This window comes from Chionomys nivalis, chromosome 8 (genome assembly GCF_950005125.1).
Source record: "Chionomys nivalis chromosome 8, mChiNiv1.1, whole genome shotgun sequence".
Classification (NCBI taxonomy): Eukaryota; Metazoa; Chordata; class Mammalia; order Rodentia; family Cricetidae; genus Chionomys; species Chionomys nivalis.
The window spans coordinates 95,348,989-95,370,928 of record NC_080093.1 but is presented as its reverse complement, the minus strand read 5'-3'; the positions used below and the strand labels follow the sequence as shown (position 1 = coordinate 95,370,928).

At 44.2% G+C, this 21,940-nt stretch overlaps 2 protein-coding genes across 5 annotated transcripts in view; one reads left to right on the top strand and one right to left on the bottom strand.

Annotated features, from left to right (window-relative positions):
• Positions 1-1,080: 1,080 nt before the first annotated feature.
• Lrrc51 (leucine rich repeat containing 51) lies at positions 1,081-18,567 on the bottom strand. Of its 2 annotated transcripts, none has more exons than XM_057777457.1 (6): positions 18,506-18,567; positions 10,261-10,323; positions 9,410-9,547; positions 3,326-3,531; positions 1,515-1,663; positions 1,081-1,269 (listed from the first exon to the last, which is right to left on the bottom strand). In XM_057777457.1, the coding sequence occupies exons 3-6, from the start codon at positions 9,489-9,491 to the stop codon at positions 1,128-1,130; spliced, it is 579 nt and encodes a 192-aa protein (XP_057633440.1). In that variant the 5' UTR covers positions 9,492-9,547; positions 10,261-10,323; positions 18,506-18,567; the 3' UTR covers positions 1,081-1,127. The 2 variants fall into 2 exon arrangements, with proteins under 2 accessions (XP_057633440.1, XP_057633439.1); XM_057777456.1 differs by having other exon boundaries at positions 18,492-18,518.
• A 227-nt stretch (positions 18,568-18,794) lies between these two features.
• Positions 18,795-21,940, top strand: part of Numa1 (nuclear mitotic apparatus protein 1) — an 89,686-nt gene continuing 86,540 nt past the window's right edge. For 2 of the 3 annotated variants that reach the window (XM_057777146.1, XM_057777140.1), the window contains exon 1: positions 18,795-18,929. The gene's annotated coding sequence lies outside the window, so the exon portion shown is untranslated. Of the gene's footprint in view, positions 18,930-19,023; positions 19,043-21,940 lie in introns of those variants that run through there. The other variant, XM_057777145.1, reaches the window with a different exon arrangement.

Below are 21,940 nucleotides of genomic sequence, written 5' to 3'. Positions count from 1 at the left end.
TTCAGAGTTTGTGAGCAGTGAGATGCAGAGCATTAAAGAGGAATCCAGGAGGCAAAAGTTCAGGGTTGCCAAGTCTTAGCTGATGGAGTGTGGGGCTAACCTCAGGTAGGTTTTCCCTATTTTCCCTTATCTATTGATGCTAACATCGTCAGAGCTATACATACTTGAATCGGAGGCAACTGTGATTGTTGGAGTCCTCACTTCAGGCTCAGCAGGCTTACACATAGCCCCTAGGGGTGGGAGGAGGTCATATTCCACTGGTTATTTTCAGAAAGTGAAATTTTGTTGTTGTTCACTATGTAGTTTAGGCTATCTTAGAACTCACTGTGTCGATCAGGCTGGCCTTGAACTCACAGAGATCTGACTGCCTTTGCCTCCAGTGCTGGGAATAAGGGTGGGTGTTACCACTGCCCATCTAGGAAATGAAATCTTAACCAGAATCACAACCTGAAAGTATAAAACTACTCTGCTCTAATAGAAATAGATCACAGGCTGGGCGGTGGTGGCGCATGCCTTTAATCCCAGCACTCAGGAGTCAGAGGCAGGTGAATCCCTGTGAGTTTGAGGCCAACCTGGTCTACAAGAGCTAGTTACAGGAAAGCTAGGACTGTTACACAGGGAAACCCTGTCTCGAAAAAACAAACAAACAAAAAACAAAAAGAAAGAAAGAAACAGATCACAGCAATTTTCTGGCTCTACTCTGGAGATTTAAGGCAGCTCCGCATACATTGGGCCTTTCTGAAGATTTTTGGTGAGGCTTGTTTGCTTATTCCTGTAATACCAGCACTCAAGAAGCAGAGGCAAGAGGATTTCTACAAATTCAAGGACTTTCGGAAATTGCTAAACTATTCCATTCCTGTGATCCCTGAAGGCTAAAGAGTCCAAAGGGGACCCCAGAGAGGACAAGAGAGTTTCCCGCATGGTGGTAACAAGCAGGCTTTTGGGCTCAGGCCAGGCCAGTAGGCCTTTGCATCCACTATTTAGTTTTACTGGTAGTTGCTGGGCACGGAGGGCAGGCATCCTTACAAGGTACAGGGGACTTTAATTTGCTGAACAGCTCAAATTATTTATTGTCAAACCAAGCTGATCATCCTCAGGGCATTAGGTGTGCAGGGGTCCTTCGAATCTCAGAGTACATCCTGCTTGATCCGGACCTTCTTGGGCTTGATGTTCATGCGTTTCCAGACCTCGGCTGTGGTGCGGTCTGCCTTGGTGACCCCACTGAAGTCGAATGTGGTGATGCGGGGCAGGCTGCACAGCACATACTGCCTGTGGGGAAGACTTGGGCTGGGGCGGGCCCCACAGTAGGGCTCCCCCTCTACCAGTTGCTGCTATCTCTTCTGACAGCAAGGAATGGAGGGGAGCTTGGCTGTGAGATGGGAAGACTAGGTTCATTCTAGAGCAAGGGGAGAGTGTCAAAGTCCACATGTGGAGAAGAGTGGTCTTCAATTTCTTGTCTTCCCTCCCCTTGTTCCTTAGGGGGTCTCATCTGGACCCCAGCTCCAGATACTTACCTGTACCCCTTTTCTTCCTCTATGGGGTTCCCATGGAGAGTCAGGCTTCGGAGACGAGGGAGGACAGATAGCTTATTCACCTCCCCTAGGCGAATGATGCTGTTGCCGTGAAGGTAGAGGACACTTAGGTTGAAGAATGTTGTTAGGACCTGTTAAGACAGAAATCAAAAGTCAGCTGGACAAAGACTCGATCTCTGCTCAGACTGTCTGGTGAAGAAGAACTTGGCCCCTCAGCACCTCTCACAGCCATTCTAGATGACTCTAATATGCTTTTGTTAGTTTAAAAAATTTATTCTTTTATGTGTATGGGTATTTTGCCTATGTGTATGTATGTACACCGCATGCTTGCCTGCCTAGTGCCATTGGATTTCCTGGAACTGGATTTACAGACAGTTGTGAGCCACCATGTGGGTGATGAGAATTGAACCTAGGTCCTTGGAAGGGCAGCAAGGACTCTTAACTGCTGAGCTGTCTTTCTAGCCCTTACTTTATTTGTATGAGTTTGGCCTGTGTGTACGTCTGTATCCCACATAAGAGCCTAGTAAAAGTCAGAAAGAGGGCATCAGGTCCCCAGGAACCTGTTATATGGATGGTTGTGAAACACCATTTATGTGCTAGGAATCGAACCTGGGTCCTCTTGCAAGAACAACAAATGCTCTTAACACGAATAAATTAACCTCTTAAGTCCTTTTTAGGGACAAAACCTAAAATATAGCTGGCGTGCATCTGGTTATCCATTTGAGTGGTCAGGTGGCAGTTCTCCTTAAGACTTAACTTACCTGCTAAGGCCTTTCCAACTCTACTGACCCATGAGTCCACCTGCAGGGGATCAGCTCCTAGTTGAGTTCATATTGTTGTATATTGCAGGGAACAGTTTCCAAGTCATGCTCTAAACTTTCCCCTCCAATAGGAGTCTTGGGCAAGGAGGGGCCCAAATCTTTCCTTTTTCTAAATTTTTTTCTCCCTAGTTTGCTTCCTTTTTTTGTCTTCTCTTCCTTCTCCTTTCTCATGGCCTATAAAGCTCATTATAGCTGAGGATGACACTGAACTCATCTTCCTACCTCCAACTTCCAAGTGCTAGAATTACAAGCAAGCACCAACATACTTGACCAAACTATGTCTTTAAAACTCAGCTTCGGAGAAAGCAACTGATGTACTTTTCTACTACCTCCTCCTCTGTGGAGCTCAGCACAGAACACAGGGAGCTATATTTCTACTCCAGTCACTGACAGGCAAGTTGGTTCTCAAACATTTTCATTTGATCCTTACAAAAAAAAAAAACCATTATGATTATGGCATTGAGTCCCCATTTATAGGAAGGCTGAAGTTTTAATAAACTGTGTAGCTTGCTGGGCAGTGGTGGCGCACACCTTTAATCCCAGCCATTGGGAGGCAGAAGCAGGTGGATTCAGTGAGTTGGAGGCCAGCCTGGTCTACAGAACGAATTCCAGTACAGCCAGGGCAACACAGAGAAACCTTGTCTCAACCCCCTGCAGCCCCCCCCCCCTTTGAAAGAAGCTAACTGTAGCTTGTGAGCCTCGTGAGGCAAATGCAGGTGTAAGTAAAGAACAACCTGGTCTACATAGTGAGCTCCAGGCCAACTAGGGATACATATGAGGCTGTCTCAAGAAACAAAACAAGTTATTTACAGTCACATAACGGGGGAAACTAAAGATTTGTGCCTGCGTGATGTATCTCTACAACTCCATTGTTTGAACTGTATCACACTGCCTCTACTTCCTTGACAACGGAGTAAAAAGGCTGTGGCTTCAAGCTACCCTTTGACTAGATGCCCGAGGCTAGGAACTCACAGGGTCAATGGAAGTCAGGTCATTGAAGGAGAGGTCAATCCAGGCCAGGTTCTCTGGATGCTGCAGAAGCTGTGAAACCACCTGGCTGAAGTCTTTTAGATCATTGAGGACATTGTTGTTGAGCCACAGGGACTGGGTCAGTGACTTTCCTGACTTTGAGTGCTTCACTGGTCGTAGACCTGTCCTTGGCTCCTCGCTTACCAGATCTATAATGACAAAATAAGATGAGTTTATTTATTTACTTGTGTGAGTGTTTTGCCTGTATGTATGTACACATACCTGGTGGCTGCAGAAGTCAAAAGAGCAAGCAAGATCCCTTACAACTGGAATTGGGGTGGCTTGTGAGCCACTGTGTGGGTATTAGGAATTGAACTTGGTGCCTCTGTAGGAACAATAGGTGCTCTTAACCTCCAAGCCAACATTCTAGCTCAAGGCTTGGGTTCATTATCTTTGCCTTTCTGCCTTTAGGGAGAGAGAAGGAAGAACTGGAAAGATGCATACAAATGCTACTTTGAGGTTCTGCCCTGCCCGTTTCAAGCTCCCAAGATCAGAGTAAGCTTAGAATAAGTAAGGGCTAAAGAATTTTAAGTCAGATGGCCTCTCATGTCTATTGCAGTATTGGATTCTGTGTATACCACCCCTATTAGTGGGACACAGGCTTTTTCCCATTTTACAGATAAGGAAAGGAAGAACCAGAGTTGTTGGGGTAAGCCAAGATGAGATCACAAAATGCAGAATCCTCTTCTAGTGTAGCTTACAGAATTTACTTCAGTGGAGCATATCCAGTGACCGTTCCTCCATCAATTACAAGCTATCAGATAGTAGATACACAGTAGTAAACAATGAGATAGTCGTCAGGCTTTGGATGAGCCGTAGGGCAGAGATGAAGCATATGTGCCTCAGGATGGAAACAAACTGGCAGTGAGTGTTACGTGATAGCCCACAGTCACTGCCTCAAGGAAAGGGTCTTGGTGCACTGAGCACAAACAGGGAAGGTGAAATCAGAGCTGAACTTTGTAGATTAGGAGATGTTGACCAGGCAGAAAAGGGGAGAAAGGATGAGAACAACTGAGCAAAGACACAAGAGCGGGGTGGAGCCACATGTCACCATGTACAGGGGAAGATGAGAACAACCGAGCAAAGACACAAGAAGAGAGCGGGGTGGGACCAGTCCTTAGTCCTAAATGCCAGGCTTTGTCCTGTAGGGAATAAGAAGTCATAGGAGTATTTAAAACAGATAATTCAGCTAGGCGGTGGTGCACACCTTTAATCCCAGCATTTGGGAGGTAGTTCAAGGTCAGCCTGGTCTACAAAGTGAGTTTCTGGACTACACACAGAAACCCTGTCTAAAAAAAATAAAACAAAAAAATTAGAGGGCTGGAGAAATGGCTCAAAGGTTAAGAGTACTGTGTACTCTTCCAGAGAACCTGGGTTCAATTCCTAGCACCCACAACTATCTGTAACGCTATTTCCAGGGATCCAACACCCTTACAGACAAATGCAGGCAAAATGTCGTGCACATAAAAAGAAAAAACACCCACCAGAGATAATTCAGCTTTTCACTTGAAAGGTGACTTTGAAGCTTCTATGTAGAATATGGATTTAGAAGGTAGATAGAATTCAATGATCAGTTTGTCTACTTTAGCATGAGATAAGATAGACATAGCAATTATGAATTGGCTGACTGAAGTAAAGGTAGAAGGCTATCTAAAGATGGTGCCCCACTTTTTGTTCAGGCTCTATTAGCTGATGAAGAATTTCTCGAGAAAACTGGATTGGAAAGGTGATGAGTTTAGGTTTGATGTGTTAAGAAGTTCCTGTTGTATGAAAAGGCAAGAGAAGCCAGCTGGGCAAGTAGTCATTAAAATGAAAGGCTAGAGCCGAGGAACAGCCGTACAAAGTACAGTGTATACAAGTTAGGGATACGGGCATTACCTCAGAGAGGAAGAGAAGGACATAAAAGTTAGTGAATAATCTGAAGAACAGGGAGATACAGGAGAGAATGGTTTTGTTTTTAGTTAAAATTTCATGTGTATAGATATTTTGCGTGCATGTGTGTGTTTCAGCATGAAGAAGCCATCAGATCCCTGAGGACTAAAATGCCAGATGGCTGTGAGCCATGTGGGTGCTGGAAACCAAACCCAGTGAGTTCTCTTACCTGCGAAGCCACCCTTCAAGCCCCTGAGAGATGGTTTAAAGTTGTTTGGGGAGACCACAGGATATGGAGGAATAAGTTCCAAGAAAGACAGGGATTCATAATTCTCAGAAGTAGCTGGTAACCATGTTACTTGAGGATAGAAGCCAAATTGGAGTGCAATTAAGTAGGAAGTGCAAACAGATAGCTGAATACCCACATTGGAAAGTGAGGGTGCAGAGAAAACCCACAGAACCCCCACACCCAATGTCTTTTTCAAATGAGATTCATATGAGGGTGGGTGGGCTCTGCCCAAGCTGGCATCAGTGGGAGACCCAGAGCCAGACTACAGTTTAGGTAAAGTTCCATTTAGCAAGTCTGCAGGGAGAAAGCACACTCTCCACACCCTGGCTGACCACTTCCTCTCAGCTGCAGGTCAAACGGCATCCACCAGGTGGCTCTCTGCAGCAGTCTTGGAATTAACAGGACCCAAGGCTGAGCCCTGCGGCAGAGGGAGTAGAGGCCAGAAGGATAATGGAGCAGAATACTTCTGTCCCTGAGGAGACTCCAAATCATGTCTCCCTTTCATACCTTCCAAAAGCTTTCAAAGGATTTGACTTAGATGAATAATAATGCCAGCACCATGAACTAGCACCTGTTCTGATAATGCAGCTTAGGGAAATGTCACATAAAAGGCTGGTCCCACACTGAGGGAGACCCTGGATCCAGTTGCCTTAACATGAAATGGCCAGGGGCATCTAAAATTGCTATAGGTACCTGTCCCTTCAGGCTATACTAAGGTAGCACTTTACTTGAGCATGTGTTAAAAGGCTCATAGTTCAGAGTAGGTCTGGATACTAGACCACAAATATAGCACTTAACAGAATTAAAATTGGGAGGCACCAACTACAGGGAATCCTTGATCCTCTTCCTAAATTCCATTGTGTTGCCATGCAACATTTCCCACATACCCACAAGTCAAGAGTTAGTTTGATGTGAAGAATTTCTTTTGTCATCCACAATGAAAGGAATTGGCAGGTATACGTGGAGAACTCCCTTAGTACTGTGTTGTGAGTACACACTAGCAGACTACTGGGTATGCACGGGATGAGCCTATGTTTGGTAATACTCCTGAAACTGATGCCTGATCAGGGAGTCCAAATTAGATGTAAAGTCACTGGTATCTCAGATTCCATGATACACCTTGATTAATTCAGCAAATACTGTCCCAAGAACCTCCCCAACTTTATCCTTCCTTTAACTTCTAAGTATTTATGAAGTTTTAGGGAATAGAAAGTGTTCTGGGTTGAATATGTCTTTCCCTCTCCTACCCCTTAACAGACTTAGCCAGGAGTACAATTGCCTGGTGTATTATGTCTGCACATATATGTAACTGCTTAATAAATAGTAGGGGTTCAGCCCAGTGACGGTGGCGCATGCCTTAAATCCCAGCTCTCAGGAAGCAGAGGCAGGTGGATCTTCGTGAGTTCAAGGCCAGCCTGGATTACAGAGCGAGTTCCAGGACAACAAAAGCTGTTGCACAGAGAAACCCTGTCTTGAAAAACCAAGCACAGTAATCGTAGGCACACAGTAGATCCTGAATACGTGCCCCCTGCAAATTCTATTCTGTGCTGTCCAGGTCCTCGGGTAGAACTGACTGGGGGATCCTCTCATTCTGAAGTGCCCACAAAGAGCAGAGTCAGATGACCTTCCCACTGGAAGTTAGAGATTCCTATACTATAGTAGGAGCCATTAAATGCCACCACCCAATCACTTCTGCTTTCATTCACAAAACTATTATTACAACTAAACCCCCTTTTGAAATATGTATTATGTCAGAAGTAATAGAAAGCACAATCAGGTCATGTAGATGAGTGTGTGCTGGGGAGAGACAGACATGAGTTACCAGTGTGTTGGACACTAACTGAAGTAGGCCCCGAACTAAAACCCAGTCTAGTCATTCTCCTGAGCTAATAATAATGGGTGACTGACTGACAGAAAACCAGAGGCAGATAATACATGTGTACTGTGAGGTCAGTAACCAGAGGCAGAGGGGGCAGAACACAGGGTGCTCTGAAAGGGATCAGCTGCCTATTTAGGAAGACACTGAAGAGTAACATGAGATTGGATGTGGGCAGAGCTTGAACTGCAGTGCATGTCAGTGATGATGGAGTAAACTTGGCATGTATGGAATGATTGGAAGAAATCTGTCAAAATTTTTAACTGGGAATATGCCAATTTGTTGCTAAAAAGACCCGTCATATTTTATCAACAGACAGAACAGGCCTATGTTCCTAGACAAGAGACTGGGTTCTGCCACCCTGGTGGAACCTGGCAGCAGCCTAATTTTTCCTACTAGTTTCCTCTTTTCAAGATAAAAACAGGCCGGGCGGTGGTGGCGCACGCCTTTAATCCCAGCACTCGGGAGGCAGAGGCAGGCGGATCTCTGTGAGTTCGAGACCAGCCTGGTCTACAAGAGCTAGTTCCAGGACAGGCTCCAAAACCACAGAGAAACCCTGTCTCGAAAAACAAAAAAAAAAAAAAAAAAGATAAAAACAGAAGACCAAGGCTCCTGACTGATTGGGTGGTTTCTCAGTATTCTTCATGATTTCCCACTGTAGCCTGACTTCTCTTCAAGATAGGTCAGCTACCGCAAGAGAGCACTGGTTCCTTTCAGATTTGCTACTTTTAAAAACTAGGGGTGGTGAGTGGTTAAGAGCATGTGTTGTGGCCGGGATCTATCAGGGGCATGTCCTCCCTCAAAAGCAGTTTCCTGCTGGGCAGCAGTGGTGTGCACCTTTAATCCCAACACTCGGGAGGCAGAGGCAGGTGGATCTCTATGAGTTCAATGCCAGCCTGGTCTACAGAGCAAGTTCCAGGACTGGCTCCAAAGTTATAGAGAAACCCTGTCTCGAGAAAACCACACACACAAAAGAGCATGTGTTGCTCTTGCAGAAGACCAGGGTTTGATTGGCAGTATCCACATGATGGCTCACAATAATCCCTAACTCCAGTTCTAGGGAATCTGAAACCCTCTTCTGACTTCAGGCATGCATGTGCATGTAGTGCATAAACATTCAGGAAAACCATTTGTAGACATAAAATAAAAATCTCAAGGGAGCTGAAAGAAATGCTCTTCCAAAGAACCTCGTTGAATTTCTAGCACCTTCATGGAGGCTCACAGCCATCTGTAACTCCAGATTCAGGGGGTCTGATGCCCATTTCTGGCCTCTGTCTGCACCAAGCATACAAGGGGTGCAGATATACGTGCAAGCAAAACACCCATACATATAAAATTAAAAGGCCGGGCAGTGGTGGCGCACGCCTTTAATCCCAGCACTTGGGAGGCAGAGGCAGGCGGATCTCTGTGAGTTCGAGACCAGCCTGGTCTACAAGAGCTAGTTCCAGGACAGGCTCCAAAACCACAGAGAAACCCTGCCTCAAAAAAGAAAAAAAAAAAAAAAAATATATATATATATATATATATATATTTTAATCCCAAGGCTGAGGATAAAGCTCAGATACAGAGCATTTGCCTTACATGGCAGAGTCTTTGCCTTCACTCCTTATCTCTATTTAAAAAAAAAAAAAATCCTCACTTCACCCTCTCCCTTCAGAGACATCAAGAAGTTGGGGGAAATCTGTTTAGGCGTTGTTTTTTGTTTTTTGTTTTTTTGTTTTTTTTTATCATGTATACAATATTCTGTCTGTGTGTATACCTGCAGGCCAGAAGAGGGCACCAGACCCCATTACAGATGGTTGTGAGCCACCATGTGGTTGCTGGGAATTGAACTCAGGACCTTTGGAAGAGCAGGCAATGCTATTAACCTCTGAGCCATCTCTCCAGCCCCCTGTTTAGGCGTTTTAAATAGACTAAGGATTCTTCCTAGGTTCTTCCTAGCATGATCTGGATACGGTAATGTGCAGACGGCTGTGCTCTGTGGGCTGACCTTGGATCACGTGGATGCTTTTGAAGGAGTAGTCAAGAGGAGGCTCCTGCACCGAAGTGTTCAAACAGTCCCGTTTGCTCATAGTTCAGGCCATCGTTCATCAGGTGGAAGCATGGGCCCTGGGAGTCTGGGTTCCGCCTGGAAGGACAGAGAAGAATGACTGTTCCAGATATGGACTGCCCACAGTCCTCCACACTGTGTCTTACTCTCTACAGCTTTAGGCCTGCCCAGCTGCATTTCCATCTTAAGACACTGGTCCGTTCATGTATCGTTTATTCCTTAATTCTCAGAGCACTCATGACACTCAGAACTCATCTGATAGTTACAGCGCCTGTTCCATATGGGGTTTTTGTTTTATTGACAGAGGGTCTAATGTAGCCCAGGCTAGCCTCAAGCTATCCACCAGCCCCAGCCTCCTGAGTGCTAGGATTATGGGTATGCACTATCACATGACTATAGCGCCCATTTCTATTTTCCAGATGAAGAAACTGAGACCCAAAGGGTGAAGGACTTGCCCAGAGTTAAGCCGAGTCAGTTGTGGACAGCAGTCATAGTTTCCAGAATCCTACCCTGAGATCCCTTTTGCTACTACACAGTTGTTACCATGGAGACTGTCTGGCTGCCTACTCTCTGTTGACATCAGCTGCACTATTACTTAACAAATCCTTGAAGGCCTGCACTGAACCTGGTTTGTGTTGAGTCCTTCACTTTCTAACACAACTAGAGACTTGCTACCTTCCTTCTCTGCGCAGCTTGTCTGTTAACCCTTTCCATCTGAGAACCCTCTTTCCAGTCACATCTTGGATGTGACAACACGTATAAGCAGAAATCCAGAGGCTACCTTCACTCACCTGTCACTGAAGCCTGAAACTCCACCATTGGGGATTCATTCCACTGGGTTCAGGGATTGTTCCCTGTTAAGATGGAAACAGCCCAGAGAGAGTTGAACACAGTTATCAGTCATTTGTAGTGAGTGACACGTCTTATCCAAACCTTTCAGATGTGTAGGGAGCCGCCTGAGAACAGGAAGAGCTGTGGGCTACTACTCACCTGGGGTGAAGAAAGCTGAGAACACTCTCCCACAGGCTGGCTGTTTGTGTTGTGTGTGTGAATTGTAGGAACAAAAGCAGACAAAAGACAAGTCTCTAGGCTATCCTACTTCTCACTCCACCCACTGTGGTCACCTCCCTGCCTTCCTGGCTTTCCAAAAGGATGAGAGCAATCACATGCTCACAGAGCAGTGCTGGCCAGCACAGAGAGCCTAATTTTTGAGGTACATAATTTCAAGATTTTAGGAGCTAGTCGGGACTATGAGGAGGTTCCGGAGGTTGCTAGACAAGCCTGGCAACCTGAATTTGATCCCTGGAACACAGAATCAACACTATAAAATTGTCTTCTGAATTCCATATACTTGTTCACATATATAAATAAATAGATAATTTTAGGAGCTATAATTTCAGTAAATATCCAAAATATTTAACATGTAATCAATATTAGGAATTACTGAGCTGTTTCAGAGCCCATCTCAAGATGAACTAGGTACCTGTTGGTTCAGGTGCTTAATTGTCACTATGACTAGTGGTCTCCAAACTGACAATGCTGATACAGAAAATTAAAAATGGAACACAAAAGCCAGGTGTGGTGACACATGCTTTTAGTTACAGCATTTGAAAGGTAGAAGCAGGCTGATCCCCAAAGCTCGAAGCCAGCCTGGTCTACAGAGCAAGTTTCAGGCCTGCTAGGACTACACAGAGAAATACTTTTTCTAAAAACAAAACAAAACAAAAACAACCAAAAACTAGGTTAAAAGACAAAATGTATCAGTGACCCCAGGATTTGGTTATTACATTCCTGGCAGACAAAGGAAAGCTTTGGGATATGTAGTACTCATCACAGGAACCAAAGGAAAAATTACTCTGTGCAGAGACAATGGAATTAACAAGTACTGACTGGTAGGTGTTTTCTTAGCCATGCCAGATTAGTTTAGGCAGTTTTCTTTTGGCTTAGGAAAATCTATAGGCATTCAACAACTCACTATTCTTTCCTTTTTCCTGTGGTGTTAGGGATAGAATGTACATTTATTGCACATATCTGACAAGCTCTTACTGAGTCATGTCTGCAGCCCTCAGTCATCTCTTCTAGAACTACAGGAATTTAGCTTAGGCAGAAGCCCAACCTATGGTAGTACCTACATTTTAAATTATATATTTATTTAAAAGTTACATGTATGGCTGTTTTGCCTGCATGTATGTTTGTGCACAAGTTATGTGTCTGGTGCTTCTGGAGGCCAGAGGTCAGATTCCCTGGTACTGGAGTTATAGATTGTCAGCCATGGTGTAGGTACTGAGAATTGAACCTAGGTCCTTTGGAAGAGCAGCCAGTGCTTTCGACTGCCGAGACATCTTTCCAATCTCTCTTTTTTTCTTTTTTGTTTTTTTTTTTAAATGTTTTATTATTTATTATGTGTACAGTGTTCTGCCTGCATGTATACCTGCAGGCCAGAAGAGGACACCAGATCTCATTAACAGATGGTTGTGAGTCATCCTGTGGTTGCTGGGAATTGAACTCAGGACCTTTGGAAGAGCAGTCAGTGCTCTTAACCTCTGAGACATCTCTCCAACCCCCTTTTTTGGTTTTCAATACAAGATTTCTCTATGTGTATTTCAGCTGTCCTGGAACTCACTCTGTAGACCAGGCTGGCCTCAAGCTCACAGAGATCCTCCTGCCTCTGCCTCCTGTGCTGGGATTAAAGGTATGCGCCACCACTACCACCCGACATGAACATGTATTTTAAAATATCAAAGAATTTTTTTTATTTTTTTATTTTTATTTTTAACTGTTCTTTGGTGGCTAGAACTTTAGAGCAGAGATGATCTTGTGTAGCACCAGCTTCCAGTGAATTTTCCAGAAGTTAAGACTGGAAGTGAAGCTCTAAGATGACGACTCTCCTTGTTGGTGCTGGTGCTGTGGCTATAAGTGTTCTTTCTTGTATGTTTATAAGCATGGGTGTGCATGCCTATACAGACATGCACATGTGAGCAGAGGCCCAGGAGAATCTTGGATGTCCTTTCTTAGTTGCTACCCACTTTTTTGAGATAGGATCTCTTAATGGCCTAGAGCTTGCCAGGCAGGCTGAGCTGAGTAGCCGGAGCGCCCCAGGAGTCTGCTTGCCTCTGACTCCCCAGTGCTGAGAGTCTGCCTGTGCACACTGTCTGATGAGCTCAGTCCCCAGTGCTGAAGGTCTGTGTGTGTACACTGTCTGATGAGCTCAGTCCCCAGTGCTGAAGGTCTGTGTGTGCACACTGTCTGATGAGCTCGATCCTCAGGCTTGCAGGGCAAGCACTTCAACCAACCAAACCATCTCCCCAGTCCCTAAAGTACCTTTTAAAATTTAAAATATAGTTTTAGATTTATTTTCTGTGTATGAGTGTTTTGTCTGTCTGTATGTAAGCACACTAATAAATGCACCTGGTGTCTGGTGCCTGTGGAGGTCAGGAGATTGCCAGACGCTCTGCAACTGGAGTTTAAGATGGATGTGAGCTTCATGGGTGCTGAAAACTGAACCTGGGTCCCGTGCAAGAGCAGACAATGCTCAGTGCTTTAACTGCTGAGCCATCTCTCCAGCCCTATCCCTCCAACCTTCTTATATACAGTTTTTAAAAAATTATATACGCCAGGCAGTGATGGCACATGCCTTTAATCCCTGAGTTTGAGGTCAGCCTGGTCTACAAAGCGAACTCTAGGACACCCAGAGGTGTTACACAGAGAAACCCTGTCTTGAAAAGAATATATGAATATACATGTATAAATATTTAATATTATATAATTTTTATGCACGCACACACACATGCAGGTTCTCATATGGCCCTGGCTGGCCTGGAACCCACTATGTAGCTAAGGATGACTTGAATTCTTGATCCCCTCTGCCTCTGCTTCCTAAGTGCCAAGTACAGGCATGTGCCACCATACCTGGTTTTGTAAAAATCTTTTGTTTCCAGAGAAAACAGATCATTTAAGTTTATTTTTATCAATTTAGGTATTAAAGCTGGCAAGAATCGATTCCTACTCATGGTCTGTCCTATATCTATCTCATTTGCACTATAGCTTAATAGTTCCACCCCTCTGATGCTGTGCTCAGCTTTTTGTTTGTTTGTTTTGTTTTTTTTCAAGACAGGGTTTCTTTGTGGTTTTGGAGCCTGTCCTGGAACTTGCTCTTGTAGACCAGGCTGGTCTCGAACTCACAGAGATCCGCCTGCCTCTGCCTCCCAAGTGCTGGGATTAAAGGCCTGAGCTCAGCTTTTGAACCAGCCAGTGAGATATTGATAAAATGAAAACAGCCAGGTGGTGGTGGCGCACACCTTTAATCCCAGCACTCAGGAGGCAGAGGCAGTGTATCTCTGTGAGTTCGAGGCCAGCCTGGTCTACAGACTTAGTTTCAGGACAGGCTCCAAAGCTACAGAGAAACCCTGTCTCGAAAAACAACAACAACAAACAAACAAACAAACAACACCCCCCCACCCCCGAAGATCCGAAGATTTAATGTTTTATTTTGGGCACAAACTCAAGAGTCTTTTATATGCTAGGCAAGAAGTGCTCTAGCATTGAGCTACATTTCCAGCCTAGCAAATAGAAACTTTATAGGAAGATTTGCTGTCCTGCTGTCTGCCAATGCCATGAGAACTGGCTGGAGCGCTAGAGGAGGTGAGACAGAAGCCGGTACCTCAGCTGAGGCCAGACAGACAAGTCTACAGTCAGCCAATATCAAGACTGGAAGGGCCACCTAACCCACAGATGACTGCAGGCAGATATATGAACTCAGGCAAGATAAGAACCATCCAGGTAACTCAGAGTCATCAAAGAAAGAATAAATGCTTGTTTCAAGCCACTGTGATTTTGGATGGTTTGATACATAGCAATAACTAACTGACCCATTCCCCAGCTGCACTTTGGACAAAACTTTATCATCATGTTATCCTACTTGTGAAATGAAGACAAACCCTACCTGCAGAGCTATGGTACGGTCTAACAGCAGATGCTCAATAGCGGGAAGAAGCTGTACTGTCAGTACTGTACTGTGTGTTACAAGCTGAAGCAAATGCTCTGGGAACTGAGTTAGACCTTCAGTCCTCCGTACTAACTTCTTTATTATTTATTTAATTTCCATTTTCTCCCTGTAAACTTGAGGACAGGGACAAGAAATTAGACTTCTGTTTTGATAAATACTCTACACTGAACTTGACAAAGACTAGGTACTGGTTTGATGGATAAATGGAGTAATTAAGGAATAAATGATGATTTAAACGTGTCACAAAGAAGGCCTGCCTTCTAGCCCAGATGGTGCCTGCTGCTCTCTGTGGAGTCAGCTGCTCTGTTTTCTTTTTTCTCTTTCTTTTGTTTTTGTTTTTGTTGTTTTCAAGACAGGGTTTCTCTGTAGCTTTGGAGCCTGTCCTGGAACTAGCTTTTGTAGACCAGGTTGGCCTTGAACTCACAGAAATCCACCTGCCTCTGCCTCCTGAGTGCTGGGATTAAAGGTGTGAGCCACCACTGCATGGCTATACATGGTATTTTTAACTTTACTTAACCAATTCCAGGTTGACAAAAAATTCCAGTTTGGAGAATTACTAAGAATTTTAATCTGTTTTATTGCTAGCCAGTTCCTGCCCTTTCTCCAGCATGTTATGACGTAAATTGTAGGAGGCTTGGAGCAGTATCAGGTCAGGAGAGCGGATGGGAGACTGACAGCCTAGCTTAAAGCAGGTTTCTGTGTCTGGGCTGCAGGTGGAGGGAAGAAATCAAAGGATGCCATAAAACTGGCTGTGCAGCCAATATGTTCTGGAAGATTATACATTCCCAAGTGCCAGAGGAAAGCCCAAGGATAATTTTTTTTTGTTTTGTTTTGTTTTTTGTTTTTCGAGACAGGGTTTCTCTGTGGCTTTGGAGCCTGTCCTGGAACTAGCTCTGTAGACCAGGCTGGTCTCGAACTCACAGAGATCTGCCTGCCTCTGCCTCCCAAGTGCTGGGATTAAAGGCGTGCGCCACCATCGCCCGGCGCCCAAGGATAATTTGACTCCTGCCTGCCGACTCCATCTCATCCTCACCATATTCTGCAATCCGGCCAAATCCAGTAGCTCACAGTAAGGTCCCTGCATGCCCACAAGCCTCTCCGATGGAAAGTTTCCCTTTCCAGAATGATCTGCTTGGAATGTATTTCTTTCAACATTCCCTTTGTTACTCTTGCTTCAGGAGCCAACTCCAGCTTGAACTTTTCTGAGGAAAATTTCCTTATCTCCAAATCTGGATGAGGAGTCTCCCTACTTGGCTCTTGCCATCCCCCTATACTTCCTGCCATGGCAGACCCAGAGTGCTTGCTCTCATTATCTGCTCCCTGTCTGTCTGACCAGACTCCAGCAGGGCAGGCAACGTGTTCTTCTCATGGTTAGATGTCCTTGTCTACTCACTACCTGACTGCTACAACCAGATAAATGACACAGAAGGACAGGAGGCATTATAACTGAGGGACCTAACCTGGTTATTTCTCAAGCGATTGGGAGACCTCTGAAGGATAAGTACAGGCAAAAAGCACAGAGGAACAGGAGGAAAAGACAAGCATTCCAGGGGCTTGGGATATAGCTGAGAGATAAAAAGTATTTAGTATGTATTAGGTGCTGGGTTGACTTTCACAACCTACTTTCTACAAGAAAAAAAAAAAAAAAAGACATGCATTACAGCTGTGGGCAAAGGCCAAGTCTCCATGGTGACATGTTCTAGTGTGTGCTCAGAAATTTGGAAGACCTTAAAGTGATATAAACTAGAATGGAAAAGAGGAGTATTATGGTTAGCTAGCGTACAGGCTAGAGAGGTGGGCAGAAGCCACCTGAGATGCTCCTTTATTCTAACAACAACAGGAAGCCACAGGATGTATATAGAATTGGGGCTAAGGAGAGTGAACAATATCAGATTTTCATTTAAAAATTATTTTTGTTGAAGTATACAAAGTATCTAGAAGGGAATGCAGGAAAGGTAGGATGGTAGGTAGGGCTGAACAAACATTTACACTTAGGAGGCTGAGGCAGGATGATCACACATTTGTGGACAACCTGGATGGCAAAGGAAGACCAAGTCTTTAGAAGAAAAACCAACTGTGGGGCTGGAGAGATAGCTCCGAAGACCTGGAGAGGGCCTGGACCAGCACCACACTGGAAGCTGCAGATCCAGGGGACCGGATGCTCTCCTCTGACTTCTCTGTGCAACAGTCCTGGCTGTCCCGGAACTCACTTTATAGACCAGGCTGACCTCAAACTCACTTGAGATCCACCTGCCTCTGCCTCCCAGGTGCTGAAATCAAAGGTGTATGCTACCACTGCCCAGCTCAGAGGGCTCTTGTACACATGTGTTGTGTCGTAGCACACATAAAACAATAATAAGTCTTTTAGCTGGGCGGTGGTGGTGCTGTCTGTAATCCCAGTACTCAGGAGGCACAGGCAGGCGTTTGTTAGCTCTGTGAGTTTGAGGCCAGCCTGGTCTACAAAGGAAGGTTCAGTATAGCCAAGGCTACACAGAGAAACGCTTTCTCAAAACAAAATACACCCATTAAAAAAAGACATTTAGCTAGATGTGGTAGTGTACACCTTTAATCCCAGTATTTAGGGAGGGAGTTGCAGGGGGAATTATATGAGTTTGTCTCAAAAAAAAAAAAAAAAACCAAACAAAAAAACCAAAACAACAACAAAAACCATTTAGGGGCCTAAGGGATGATTTGGAGGTGAGGTAATGAAGGAAAGTAGATTTTATCAAAACACATTGTATGCATGTATAAAATTCTCAAACAATAAGAAAAAGGCATTTAGGTATTAAGTGGACCATACTATAAATGGAAGTGTTAGTAAGGATAGCACTTGGGGGGGTTGTGAATATTGTGGGATTACTGGATGAATCCCAGGTTTGGAAGAGAGGGCTGGAGTGCATCGAGAAACAGTGAATTTGACATGCCTCATATCTATCCTGAAAGAGTTGCTAGGGCCACAAGTGTTTCTCCAGATGTGGCATTTAAAGATGAAGGCTTGGTGGGGACATGCAGATGGCAATAAAGGTGTGGGTCTAGTGAGGTGGGGAAACAGAAGAACAAGCCCAGAGACCAGTCAGGGCCAGTGAATCGTGACAGCTTCAGACCTCAGGCGTCCTGGCAGCTGTTTCCTGCTTAATTTAAAAGCATTTGATTCCCATTGCCTTCAGTCTCTAGTTTCCTTTCTTCATTAATAATTTCAAGGCTGGATCTGAAACTCATTCATGTTGAAGTGTAAATAACTCAAGATGGCCATACAGGTTCTTTTTCCCTCAGGCAGTTTAACATAATCCTTGGGACAATAAAAGCTGCTGTAGATGTAGCCAGGCTACACAGAGATAGTTTGACTTTACAGAAGTGGAAATCTACTTCTAGCTTTGAAATCGGTGTGTTGTGTGGTCTTGGGCAAGTCACTTATCTCCGGGTTTCAGTTTTTCAATCTGTGGAATGGCGATAAATATCCTTGACTCATAGAGTTGTTTTAATGAAAAAGAGTGTAAAAGAACATGAGAAGTTACTAAATCTGACATGAGGAATGTAGAAGAAATGAAGATGTAAACTGTATCTTTGAGAGGCCCACCAGGCAGGCTAATTTACAGACAACACTCATATGCATGTGGATGGGAGAAACCTGCTTATTCCCGTGATATTTTCTACATTTCCAGAATTAAGGGCCGCGAATTACCCAGATGTGTCACGTTAAACAAATCCTGGTTCTCTAGAGGAAAACCAACACCATGCCCGAGGGAGTTTCTGATTTTTCTGTGTCTGGGATCTGAGGCATTAATACTAGGGAAGCTCCATGCTGGTATTGAGGAGCCAAAATACGTATGGGTATGATATCCATGATCCCCCAGTTTATCTCAAGGGTTGTGTTTGTTCACCGTGAACAGAGATGAATGTTTGGGGAGAATCTCAGGTCCCCGATTGGAAATGTTCTTACTCCTTTTGTGCAATTCTTTCCCTTTCAGAGATCTCTAGTGTCCTAGAAAGGGTTTCCTGTTTTCCCGCCCAACTCACCCGCAGCTTCTTACCCTCCGGTCTCGCGTCCCACTGCCTGATGGTTACTTAGCGCAACTCCATGGTAACTATCTTCGTCACCACGCCCCAGATAGCGCAGTGAACGTGTTCGTAGTGCCTTCTGGGACTTGTAGTTCAGTCGGGGCAGGACGCCGAGGCCGCGGGGATTGCTGGGACTTGTAGTTCTTGTTACCGTCAAGGCAAGACCGGGATCCGGAAGTAGTATTACTGTTTCTTCCTTTACTGTGACCCTCGCTCTTCCTTTTCCCGGGTCCTTCAGGGTGCCCGGCTAACAGCAGCCGACCAGGGCCAATGAGAGGGCGGCGAGAGGGGGCGGGACCATAGTTTAAACTAATTGTGTCTTCACCGTGCGGGATATATCGCGAGGCGAAGTGGAGTCCGGTCCGGTGTGCGAGTGGCGGAGCAGCGCGCGGCCAGGTAACCGGCGCGGGTCCTTGGCTGACGTCAGGGGATGGCCAGGCCTAGGGGGGTTGCTGACCACTCCGGTGCAGGAGGAAGGCCTTCATAACCGAGGGTGAAAGGGGAACCAGGTTTGTGGGAACCGGGAATGTTCAAGGTGGTGGATCTGTTTGGGGTCTTGTCAGTGCGATTATGACTGAGGACGCGGTAACGGGGATCGTGGAATACTCAAAGTGTTGTACCGAAGGTCCCGTGACGCCAGCTGCTCGCTTATTAGTGATAGCAGCAGTGGCACCCCTTACCTTCCGCTATGTTTCTGCCGTTGTGTTGCACTGTAAAGGATCTGGTTTTTCATTTTCCTAACAACCTTGTTCATGTTTTAGAGGTGAGAACTCTGAGATTTATGTTTACCTTGGCAAGGGTTGCTCAACTGTGCGAGTTTTGCTATACTTGGGATTTTTAAGGGTTGAACATAAATAATGTGAAGGGATAGTGTTGGGATGCCCTTGTATGGAAACAATGAATTTACCTGCCTTACCTACTTCTTGGTTTGATGTGAGGGCAATCAGATATGTTGTTTCTGCAAGCATCTTCGAGAAAACACATTTAAGATCTTTTTATTGTTTCGTTTTTCGAGACAGGGTTTCTCTGTTTAGCCCTGACTGCCCTGGAATGTTGGGGCATCCATTTTCATCCCGCAGGCCTAGACTATCCAACAGACTTTTCTGTAAAGCAGATGATCTTTGAAGGACTGATGTACCCTGTCTTGGCAAAGTTTGGCAGTCTCTTCTTTTGTGTTCTGCTGGTCCAGTTTTGGACAGCGTACTGTCAGCAGTGGAGGCAAGGGCAGTCCCTCAACAAAGAAAGCAAACTCTTTATGGAGGTTTCTCAATGCCCATCAGCATTTTATTTTTCTTTGAAGTAAAGTAAATTGGGGTTGCCAGTAGCTGATGTGTATCACCATCATGAAGAGCTTTATGTTATTAAAACATTTTAAATGCCATATCTGTAAGTCTTTGGAATGTTTGAAGATCACTTATCTAAAAAATATCTCTGTGTGGCCTTGAAAACATATCTATCTTGACTATATGATTGTTAAAGATGACTACTAATCTATATTTCTTTATTATCCTAAATAGCTTTTAAGGACTAAAATTTTACATTACCTTTTTTGTTTTTGTTTTTTGAGGCAGGGTTTCTCTGTAGCTTTGGATTCTGTCCTGGAACTAGCTCCTGTACACCAGGCTGGCCTTGAACTCACAGAGATCCACCTGCCTCTGCCTCCTGAGTGCTGGGTATGCCACCACTGCCCAGCTTACATTACCTTTTAAAATGAGTTGCATAGGTATAATACCTTAAGCAAGAATAGAGACATATATACAGTATAGCAAAAATAACCTTGAATTTGTATCAGTATACAAAAATCTATACCAATGTAAAATATATGAGACTAGTGGTTGTTGTAGAATCAAATCATATCCCCACTTCTTATCTTCAGAAAGAAATCCCTGAATTTAATCTTTATTCAGCTTTTTTTTTTTTTTTGACCATGATCACTAACAATTTGTAGCCAATTCCCCTAAACAATGTCAAACATCCATAACTCACCGAATGACCAAAAACTATCCATCCCATCTCTTGGGAATATGGGTGTTATATTCTGTAGACTGCTTCTTGTTGTCTGGGGGCGTTGGAATCTTTGGGGAGACTCAAATTAGGATAATGGCTGAAGCCTGATAGAATAGTCTGGAGGCTGGACCATCTCAGCCAGCAGCCTTGAAGCTGTTCTGGACGCAGAGGTCTGAGGAAACTGCAACAGAAGCACTCTGGGCAGCTAGATCACTTCGGCCACCAATTTTCTTTCTTTCTTTTTTTTTTTTTAGTTATAAACTGATTGACCCATTAGCTCAGGCTTCTTATTAACTCTTATAACTTATACTAGCCCATTATTCTAGTATATGTTAGCCACATGGCTTGGTACCCTTTTCAGCCAGGCAGTCACATCTTGCTTCCACTGTGGCTGGGAAAAGGACTCCCACCAGGACTTCCTTCTTTCCAGAATTCTCTCGGCCACCAATTTCCATTGGCGTGTGGTCCCCTTGCTCTGAAAACACATAAACTTTCAAAGGTAATATATATATCTGCATTAACACAAGTATTGACTGTGTGTTGTACACAAGCCAACAAAGATGGTTTTTTGTTTTATATTTGAGCAGGTAAAATATATGTCACCTGTCTTGTAGTTTTTCTATGTTTATTTCCTTATGTCAGAATTTTCAGGAGGTCTCCCCTGATCAAATCTGATCTCTTAGCAACCTTGAATGAATCCATAGCCTTTCATTTCTGTGGAAATAAAAATATAACCTCTTTCCGAAGGCAACATATTTTTTGACTTCCATTTTGAAGTTATGACATTTAAAAATATATAGGTTGGTTTAATTTAGCAGTGTCCATAATTCAATCTCTCTCAGCAGCTGCTGTTTGCTCATCAGCAATCAAAATATTTAATGTCAATACAGCACCATACAGGATCCAGAGTCCCTGAGTATTTCCCATCTTTATGTGGCCTATCCTTTTTATATTACTTTATTTTCTCTTTAAAGACTTTACCTTATTATTTATATGTAGATGGAAGTTTTTGTCTCACCTGGTCCTACAGCCATTCAGTCCCAAATAAACACAAAGAGGCTTTTTTAAATTATAAACTATTTGGCCTATTAGCTCAGGCTTATTATTAACTAGCTCTTACCACTTAACCCATAATTCTTGTCTGTGTTTACCTTTTCTCAGTAAGGCATTCTCATCTTGCTTCCTCTGTGTCTGGCTGGTGACTGCATCTCTGCCAGTTCTCTTCCCAGAATTCTCCTAGTCTGGTCACCCCACATACATACATACATACATACATACATACATACATATATATATATATATATATATATATATATATATCTTTCCTGACTACTGGCCAATCAGTGATTTATTAAACCAATATGAGTGACAGATCTTTACAGTGCATTACCCCTCAGCAT